At 35.7% G+C, this 10,629-nt stretch overlaps 1 protein-coding gene across 1 annotated transcript; it reads right to left on the bottom strand.

The window, feature by feature from the left end:
• Nucleotides 1-133: 133 nt before the first annotated feature.
• Nucleotides 134-10,629, bottom strand: LOC129355214 (uncharacterized). The gene is made up of 9 exons (XM_055024751.1): nt 10,565-10,629; nt 9,249-9,380; nt 7,870-8,016; nt 7,073-7,210; nt 4,671-4,784; nt 3,867-3,959; nt 3,299-3,442; nt 1,744-1,848; nt 134-1,484 (listed from the first exon to the last, which is right to left on the bottom strand). Exons 2-9 carry the CDS (start codon nt 9,359-9,361, stop codon nt 1,376-1,378), a joined length of 963 nt encoding a protein of 320 aa, XP_054880726.1. The 5' UTR covers nt 9,362-9,380; nt 10,565-10,629; the 3' UTR covers nt 134-1,375.

The following is a 10,629-nucleotide window of genomic DNA, read 5'->3' on the forward strand; positions in this document are numbered from 1 at the left end:
TTTGACAACTAAAGAAGAAGCAATCGATTATTGATATTTAGGTGGTAATGACTTTTTTCCAAGAGACAGCGTGGCTTGGATCCAACATTTGTTTAATTATGTTTTATTACCCGAAACAGAGAAATTACTCGAATAAAAAGCTTTAATTGCTAATGTCTGCTTACTTTTTTCTTTCTTGTTCCAAAGTGAAAACTGTGACAGAACACACTCCAAGCAGAACAAGTCCATAATTTCAGCCAGGAGTTTTGCAGCTGCTCAGACCTTTATACTGTAACAATATTCTAAAGCCAATCAATTTAATTTGACTCTTACACACATCACATTCCAACTTTTAAAGATTTATTCAGTGAAATCTACACATTAAAAAATCTGATATAAAACACACTTTATTCAAAATATCTTTTCAACAAACATGAAAACAGTTTAATAAAGTTATAGAAGTAAAGGAATGAATTTATAAATATAATGCAATTCACTACATTACAAAGTAGTGTACATAAGTTCTAATGCAACATTTTTTAGATCTTGAAACAAGATTAATCTTAATCAGAAAGAAATGCTAACTTTACTCTGAGACGAGACAAGCTGAAGACAAAAAACACTGTATTTGTAAAGACAAAGAATGGAAAGTAATATGTTCACTGGTATATTGAGATAAAGTCCATCAGGCGGAAAAAGTAATTTGTTCAGCTTATATTGGATTTCCACCAAACTTCTTTCTTACAAGTAGAAATTAGGTGAATCATTACAAAGTTGAACCACAAAGTCGGTTCAATAATTACTCAGCTATTATAAAAACTCATTACTATGAACTAGTAATGACATTATTTAGTAATTACATATATACATTGGTCAGATTGTACAAATATTACATTTGACCAAAGGTCAAAGACACAGAAAAAATTTATGTTATTCCATTTCCTTAAGGATGATTTAATGTTTCAAGTGCTGAACTAGGCTTTGAAGAAATTTAATTAGATCCCTCAATTTAAGAGGGTTTAGAATCTCAAAAACATTGATACATTAAAGCTGTCAGCAATACATGTTGAAGTTCATCTTTGTGTGATGTGGTAGAGACTCCTTGAAAACCAGAAATTTATATATCTTTCTTGTTATCCTTAGTGGGTGAGTTGATACTAGAAACTACAAAAAGAAAAGTTCAAAAGAATTAACCTCGATCATTTACCAAATACTTAGCAAGAAACAATCTGACAATATTTAAAACCTTTTTTTTTTATTTTTTTTAGCTATTTCAATTTTTATGCTCCCTTCTCACAAACCTTTCCCTTTTAGATTGTGTTCAGTCTGAGAGGGGAATCAGATAAAATTCTTACATTATACCCTAATGGCCAGGTTCATTAGTGAAGACAATAAGTTAATCTGTGGACCAATCACTGATCTCAGACAGACAACTGGAGAATGGAGATGCTGGTCTGTCCTTGTTGTCATCCACACAAACAGTCATCACCCAGACTTCAGTCATTCTGAGACAAAAAACACAATGAATCTGTTAACATGTAATCAGCTTCAGCAAGATAAGCCCTGCCTTGTGTGAAAAGAAGGATGAAGACTGCCTGAGTTAAACTATGTCACCTACCAGAGAGCCAACCTTTCCTCATGGTTAAAGCATAATCAAAACAGTCTCACTGTTTAGGTGGAATCATTTCTATCCTCATGTTCATTGGCACCTCTAAATAGTTTTTAATCTACAGCCCTGACATCAATTAGAAGATGTTCTCTTACCCAGACGATAAAAGATGATTTTCAGGACAGGAGAGGATTTCTGAGTACCCAGAGTCATCACTCAGAGAAGCAGGGCTGGAACAAGCTGAACCGATGAGATAGCTCCTGCAGACACAAGCATATGTGCACTGAAGACCAATACTGACTCACACATTAAAGGCTGAAAACAAACTGCTGCAGCTGTTAAAATGTTTAATGTTTGCCACTGTCTTATTAGAATAGTCACTAACAGTTTATAGCACAAGTATTCAAATAAACATTTTCAAATTTCCTTGACTATATTTTATGGTGACTCCTCGCCATAAAATATATGTTATTTAACCAAAATGTTGTGTTACAAACACAAAGCAGAGAATAACTATGATGTGAAGAGAAAACCCATATCTGTTCATTTTTATTAATAAAAGTTTGAGAAGTTTGGCAATCTTCCATCCCATTTTTTAAATTATTATTTCATATGGTGTCATATAAATAATATGAGACCCTTCCAGGGGATTCTTAGAGACAGGAAGAAGATATTTACATATTACTTATTCACTAAACTGTTATCTTAAGGCATCTTCCAAGAAAAGGAAATCCATGACATTCTTGTTTTGTTTTTTTACTGGGGTTTGTAGTTTGTCTTATTTGTTTTCTGTTTTCCTTCGTTATGATTAGATCAGCAATTCGCTCTCATTTATTCTCCCTGTATTTAAATTTTTCCTTCACCTTCCTGCAGGACTACCTGAGACATGCAACCAGGGATTACAAAAAGTGATTTAAGTCATAGCAGATTTTTTTGTTTATTTGACATAGACACATGACAAAAATTCCACCATTTTGTTCACAACCAGGCGTCCGCCTGTCGAGCTCAACAGGCCCTGCTCAAACTATTTTGGCAGACTGTGTGCAAAGTGCTGTCTGATTGGTCAGAAGTGGGTTTGTCTTGTTTTATGCGGAAATGCTCTCAGACAGCAATATTTTTGTAACACCAGAAGACATGAATACTTTTGTCTTTTGAACATTTATATGATCCTTCACTTAACAACTTTTATAAAAATAGGATTCGTGAATATTTACTAAATCTTGAATGGATGGAAACGGAGGAGGTATCATAAATTAGAGACTTTTTTTAACAATGTGTGTGGGAATACAAATTTTCACAAACCATGTGTCTGTGCATCGACTGATCAGCTTTGAATAAAGTTTGTTGGGGGTTGAACTCCAACTTGGAATGTATTTTCACAATTTGGAAACTGTTGTTCACAGGTATCCTTCATTCAGCTGTCAACACACAAGTGTTGACAGCTGAATGTCTTACAGAAAAAGTAAGACAACTTCTACCCCCTTCATTAAAATGTTGTCTGGTATTTTAACTTTTTCAATGTTTATCTGTCCTGAAGTCAGTAGTGTCAACTAAAATGTCTCACTACAGTTTTGTCGTTTCATGTCTATTACATTCCAGTTGATTACAGTGATGACTCAAACAGGAACATTTGGTCACCAAGTCTAAAAAAAGGGTTAAAACAATAGGATGGTGTCCATTTCCAGTATCAAATCACATGAGAGTTCTTACTCTGGCTGTGGAGGTCCGGGTTCTTTGGTGACCTCTTGATCTTCATCATTGTACTGGTGATTCCCGAACAGCCATTGTAACACTAAAATGTTTCTGTTTTTCACTTCCTCAACAGAAACATCCATTTTACGGCTTTGGCAAAGTCTGTAAACAAAGTAAAAAACAGTTTCCATGTGATTTAGTTGTTCTGATTTGTTAAAGGAGAAAATTTATTCACACCACACAAAGATTTATAGAGCCTGATATCAGCAGATAATGAGAAGACAATGAAATCCTCCCACACTGTCCCATAAACAGACATTCAGATGTTTCTGGTTCATTCTGCTTGGTGTTTTCTCATTAGAACGATTGTGTCACTGAAAAGGCCGTGGTTTTCAGCTTTAATTCTAGAGGACATTGAGTGAACACTACAGGAAAACATCTTCAGTTTTACAATCTCACCTCATGTGTCTTATGGGATTTATCAAACACACTAATGTCTTTGACTATAATGAGAAGTTAATCATTCAGCAACAATGAAAGACACTTAAACAAATCAGAAGATTCACAGTAGATTAGGCTCTCTTACTTGCTGAGATCCGACTCATTCCTGAACCAAAGAGGCTCCTTCTTGGATTTGTTGCTCTTCATGGTCAGAAGGCTGGAAACTGGAGACTCTGGTCTGCATGGCAAGTTTCAACAAATACAAAGATCTTATCTTTCTTAGAAATCAGAAAAGCATTTTCTGGAACAAAATCCTAAGATCTGATCTTCCTAAAGGCCATTTGATTTTTATATAACAATATTAAAGTTTAAATGGTTTCTGAAATAGTAAGGAAGCTCAGTCATTAATTGTTGTTTTGAGATGAAAATGACTTCAGGCAATTATCTGTCTGGATATTCAGTTCTGGAACCTGTACTATCTACAGTCAAAAAATTAACTCTAAATAAATGGAACTATGCCCAAATTAATTGATATCTATGATTTGGTATTTCAAACATAACACACTTTAATAAGTTTAACTTACTTTTTTAACTTGTTTTTTTAATGCTGAGTAAAGTCAACAACCCCGTGTTAAACAATTCACTGAAATAATTAACAATGAAGATAAATCCTACCCACAATCCCTCACTGAAGCCACATGACAAATAGCTAAACAGTAGAATAATAGGACTGTACTTCCCTCTCCCCTCACACACTCCCTTACTCTAGCAAGAATTAGACAGATTTGATCTTAAATAAGTGTGGGGCAAAACTAAGAACTTCTTTATGAAATATAATGTAAATGAACGTCATCTGTCTAAACATAAGCAGTATTAAGCATGAGAAATTTACACTCTTCCATTGTCTCATAAAACATGGCTTGATACGAAATATGAAGTGTTTTCCTACCTTTGGTCTGCTGATCCAGGATCTAGAGAAAGATTTTGAAACTCATCCCTGCTCACAGACTGTCTGGGTTCTGAAAGAACCCAGAATCCCCGGTTTTGGACTTCATGCAGTCTACTAAAGAAACAGGATGTGTCAATTTACTTCAGCAGAAAATACGTCAAACACCCAAGTTGAAGGTGCAGTTGGCACCAGAAAGTAGAACCAGTTAAGAAAAGTAAGACAGTATTTTATGTTCTATTCTAATTAGCATTTCAAAGGGCATAAAGATGATCATCAGTAAGTGTCCAGGACCATGTGTGCCACATCTGCATGCTGTTACCTATTAGACTTTTAGTAGGACAATAAAGATTGATGTCTCAACAAAGGCAAAAGCAAAGCCAAGTTCACTTTTCATGAACCTGGCCAAGCAAGCCAGGTTAATGCATGCAATCTATAAAATGTGTTGTCTGACTAATCTTGTGCACATTAAGTTATTATTCCTACCTTCAGCATGAACATTTTTGCATTTTCTCAATTGGATCCCAGGAAACTAATGTAAGTCATTTGTTTATGACTTCAGTGTCCTTTCTTTTTTCCAAGAAAGGACAAAAAGATATACATATAAAAAATGATATGTCAACTGATTACATAACTGAAATCCACAGAAGTGTTGCGCTATAAAATATTTGAGTCGCATTTATTTGTGTCCACTAACTTCTACTCTTTAAGTTAAATACATTTTGTGAGTTTTAGGTGTTGGACCTAAATGTTAGAGTCTGTGAAAGATAAATGTGTGGTATTAAGTTGTGTTAAAGTTTATTAATTTTGTCAAACCTCCAAGAGTTGAATAAGAAGAAAAAGTCAGGAGTGGGAACTGTTTCCCAGAATGTTTATATATTTTTAGATGGATATGTATTACACGACCATCTCAGGATCTCTTCCATCTGACTCTGTGTTATTAAGGCAAATGTTTATTTTATTGTCCTCTTCACATTAAATGTTCTTCAGCAGAATCCATTCTGATCTTTAATAACATTCACTATTTTTACCTTGATATTGTGAATAAATATAATAGAGAAATGTGTGCTCTTTAATTAGGCGAGGACATATTGCGAAATAATTATTTGATTTAAATTGAATCAAGTAAAACTCAATTCAAGATTAATTAACTTGTTGAATCAACTTCATAAACTTTAATTTAACTTAAACTAATACAATTTTCTTGTTGACTTAAATTGCATTTTAAAGGCAGCAGGTGGACTTTGATTTTCAAATGTTTTACAGTGTGCGTCTTGTGAAGAATTGTACTTCATATTGGGCATTATTGAAATGGAAATAGTCATCAGAGAACAAATACAATACTTTTATGCATTTATGAGTAATAAAGTTTCTGTTGTGGTCCCATCCATCAACAACTTAACTTATGAACACTAGAAACATTGCGATAGGGACACCCCGCTTGGTCTTTATTCCAGCAAACCCTTTCTGTTCCATCTAGAACAGTTGAGAGGGACAATGGCCAAGAGGGGACAGTTTCCATAAACACAGAACATGGTTTTCAGAAGCAAAGAAAGAAAAATAGAAAACTCACAAACAAGAGAACAGTGTGTTGCACTTATATTAATTTTGACAGACTGCTTCATGATGAAATGAGATGTTCATATGTATTTCCTACATATGAAATAATTTGTAAGTATGATTTTAATTTTGTCCAAATATCAACACAATGTTTGAAAGTCCAAGTCCTTTCACTCACACATTTACTTCCTGATGAACCTGTGGCTATTCTCTGATGTGACTCCAACGCAGTCCTAAATAATGTGGGCTTGATGATGTGGGGCCACATAAAACAGGCAAGAGTGACTTTACCTGGACCACCCCACAAAGATATGTTTAGGTTTGCTCAGAACCAAAGAAAGCCTGAGTTTACTGTATAACTGCCCACTTGTCAAAAATAACCCCTGGCTGGCACTGAACAATTTGGACTTTTGGTACACCTTCTCTTCCCAGGTATTTCAATTAAATTGATGAGCATTGATTAGAATTTTTAAGAAATAGGTAAACCAGAACCAGGCGTAACATACACAATTATTCAAAAACTGGTTTTGATATTATTCCATCAGAAAAATTCTGTTGTCTGCAAGCTCTTGCCTTGTCTGAAAATTCTTACTCTCGTCACTTACATGCTGTTTGCAAATCCAGTTTCACCCCTGAACTTTGGAAAAATCTGGATAAGGTCACTCACTGCACAAGGGAAGTTTATCTCTGCATAATCTGGTCCATAATTCCTACTCCTACTGAAACAACATATTTTTTATGTCAGGAGACTTGAGCTTTGAACATCTGCTACAGCTGCTGTGAAGATGAAAAATAATACAAACTGAATTAGTGCCATTAACTTTGAGATGTGTCTGAAAGTCTACCTTTTGTCTAGGAATGCAAGCTGAGAACTTAGTGGAGATGAAAGGTTCTTCACTGCTGAAATGCGATGTTGGCAGGCTGTTGAATAGTGAGTTCCAAGCATGTTCCAAAACAAGTTCCTCCAGTGGACACCAATAAATCTAAGAATCAAATACAAATCTATTGCAGTCAGTTTTCTTTATCATAATTATTATTATTATTAATAGATTTGAAAGATTTTTTATATGACTTTCTCTGCAATGTGGGATTTGTTGGCTTGTTCAGTTTAATACCAGAAAATCTTTCAAAAAGGTTAAATACAAAAAATAATTAAAAATAATGTTTTTAATATTTAGAAACAATTACCTGATTATGCTATTACTGACTTGTAAAGGCATATATTTATTCATTGTCTTACCTGTAGAGGCCAGTGCAGAAAATTCCAGTCAGCAAAACAAGTGAGCAGGATGTTATAAAAAAAACAATTCACTGTCAATTAAGGCTTATTTTGGGTTTGACTGACATTAGGAAGCAAAAACACCACATGAAGGTTTACATCAAGAGCACAGGATAGGTGATTTTTACACACGTGTACCTTTCAATCAATCAGTGACAGAAGAGATAAAGACCTGTACTAAAAAGCACCTGACAGTTAAAGAATGGTCAGTATTTGGGAAGAACCCACAGAAACATGGAAAGAACATGCAAAATCTCCTGTGGTACTTTCTATCTGAGTCTTAAGCATCATGTCTTGAAAATGGTCACTAAAATGTCTGGATGGCATCAGTTTGCAAACATCAAACAGCAGCCAGTGTCTTACCTTATGTAAAGTGGGCCACACTTATTAGTTTCAACTGGATAGAAGTTCCTGGTCATAGGCAGGTTGCGCTGGGTTGAAGGTGGATTCTCTTCCATCTTCATTTGATCTTCCTTCCATAACGGACCCTTTCTCTGGATAAGAGACCATCTATAAAGGAAAACCGGTAACATTTACTTTACATTTGTTTGTTGTACAACCTTCTGATTTTCCATACCCTGTCTTTAGATTGCAATTTTATTATTCCCTTAGAGAGTCTACTTGAAGATTTGCTAACTGTTCATGACAATCACAAAGGCCCAGAGAGGCAGGAGGATGGGTTTATGCCGGTGGGTTGATTCCCACAGTCCAAGCTGCTCTGCATGATCAGGTGACCTGATGAGCCAATGAAGCTTCAGACTGCATCACCATGGAGACCCAGTGTCTCCCTGAGCATCAGCATCACTTCAGTGTCTCTCGTCTCCCAGATGGAGAAACAGCTCAGGGTCCATCAGTCGATATCCTGAGTTAAAACTTTCACCAAAGTAAAATGTTGTTTCTGTGGTGCATCTGCATCTTATTTTGAAGGGATACATAACCGCTAACATAGCAACCAGAGTCAGAGAGAGTGAGGTCAGAGGTTGAGAGGAGATGTGAGTTTTAGGTCTGGTTCACGGTTTAAGGATCGTTGGCCAATTTCCCAAACCTCTGTGACCTCAGAGCCGATAAAAGTCCAACAGGTTCGGTCGGTTCGTGGGTCCAGGAGCAACACGGCACCAGAACCGGTTCCACTGAACATCCCGGTTCCAGAACAAGAACCAGTAAAACCCCAACATCCCACAGTGAATTCAGAATAATCACCATGATGTAGGAGCAGCAGTGATAGTTTGTGGATCATTTTAAGCAATAAAAGAAGAAACAAAAAGAAAAGGCGTTTGATAAAAGGAGCAGCTGCTTTATTTGCTGCTCTATGATTTGGAGGTGAGTTATGATTCATCATAGTTAACATTTTAACTGAATAAACATAACCGCATACAGCTATATAAAAATGACTTTTACATATAGTAATAAACATCTTGAGATATCACCTCCGATGTCAACTGTTTGGGATTCCCTCCGTTCTTACGTCATCGTGATTTCTGATTGGCTCCCTGTCACATTCAACAGGCTGTGATAATCGGGCCGAGACCCTGTTGAATATGCCCGATTTTACATCAGGCATATTCAATACATGTAAAACACTACACACTGCAGGATGTTGCAAGACTGTCGTAAAAGAAAAATCGGGGCAAAAAAAAGAAAAAAAAAGGCTTTTGAGGAAACACCAACATGCAGAAGCATTATCTGGCCCCGCCCTCTTTCCCCCCTCCTTGTTGTCCTGAAACCTGTGGCATTTCTCTTACTTTTCATGTGAAGATCCATGTTCATTATTGACTGCAATTTTGGAGGGCGTCTTCTTAGGGCAAATGTATTGGAGGAACGTGGCTTTAATTATATTCTTCAAAGGAAAAGGCATCTTCTAAGCTGTAGTCAAGCTGAGGAAACAAAGAAAAATCTAATTAATTGAAGTTTTGGGCCTTAACGGCGCTCTAAATATTTGTAATAATTTCAGCAGTCTCATACAAATATTAATTTCAGGTGTACTTGTAAAATATCTTATACCAAGACTTGTCAATACGGAAACTTTGAGGATTTGGTTTTCTGTGTTTATTAGTCCCCATGTTGTTGCATCTGCCCCTTTATTGTTTCTTTTTGTCCCTCGTTTCCCCTGAATACCCCTTCTGTATCTATATTCACATGTGTCTGTGTTTCCCCACCGATTTCTTGTCTTTGCTGTCATTAGTCTTGTCTCGTTAATGTTGCCTGTGTTTCACTCAAGTATGGTTCCAGTGCTGCCTGGATTTCGTTCCAACATCACTGCGTATGACATTTACGTCTCGCTCAATCGCCATCTTTAAAGGCCACAGACCCAAACAAACTTTATTCCGTTTTTTTCATTGTGTTATCGTTTATTTAAAACATAATCTTTCATTACATGTATGTTACCTGAAATATTTTAAATATCAAATTTTTCCTTAAAATGTGATTCATTACGTCACCTGTTTACATGCTACTTCAAGTGCTTGAATCAAACGTTTTATGAATGTTTCCCTCATTAAATTATGAAATGAGAGAAAACAGACACTTCCAACTTTTCACATATTTCAACACAAATAGTTCCTGTTCCTCTTCAGAGTGAGCAGCCATGCTGAGCTCCTCTGCTGGGGTTTCCTCCTCAGGCTCTCCAATTTCATACCATTGATAAATTATTTTAAGTAACTTAAAAAATTACAAATATCTGTGAGACAGTCGTTTTGTTGGTAATGTATATGTCTCCACAAGATGGCGCTCACATCCCTACATCTAGAGCTGGACGTTCCAAAGCTCTATTAACGTCATTAAAAGCATAATTTTTCAATATACTGTATGTATATTTTGAAGTTTTTCCTAAAACTTTAAAATATACATGTGAAAGTATATTTTAGTTTGTTGTGAATGTTTAACTTCAGAGAAACACCAACCCCAGCAACTGAACTTAGGAACTGACTATGCAGTTTATAAAAACCTGTTAGAATTATAGCACAGTACATCAAAATCAAATGGGACTGAACTCACTGATACCTAAAAACTCCTGGAAAACATAAAAATAGTGCAAAATATATGTTTCTATTATACTCACTATAATGCAGCACGAAGATATCTTTTGTTTGTCCGTGTCAAGTGACTTGTCACTTTCACTTTCAT

This window comes from Poeciliopsis prolifica, unplaced genomic scaffold (genome assembly GCF_027474105.1).
Source record: "Poeciliopsis prolifica strain line A6 unplaced genomic scaffold, Auburn_PproV2 SCAFFOLD127, whole genome shotgun sequence".
NCBI classification, from domain to species: Eukaryota; Metazoa; Chordata; class Actinopteri; order Cyprinodontiformes; family Poeciliidae; genus Poeciliopsis; species Poeciliopsis prolifica.

Coding starts and splice junctions, on each gene's coding strand:
- LOC129355214 (XM_055024751.1), bottom strand. CDS start 9,361: ATGCCTTTTCCTTTGAAGAATATAATTAAAGCCACGTTCCTCCAATAC. Junction 3,960..4,670: donor CCTGGATCAGCAGACCAAAG/GTAGGAAAACAC, acceptor CTTGCCATGCAG/ACCAGAGTCTCCAGTTTCCA. Junction 3,443..3,866: donor AATGAGTCGGATCTCAGCAA/GTAAGAGAGCCT, acceptor CTTTGTTTACAG/ACTTTGCCAAAGCCGTAAAA.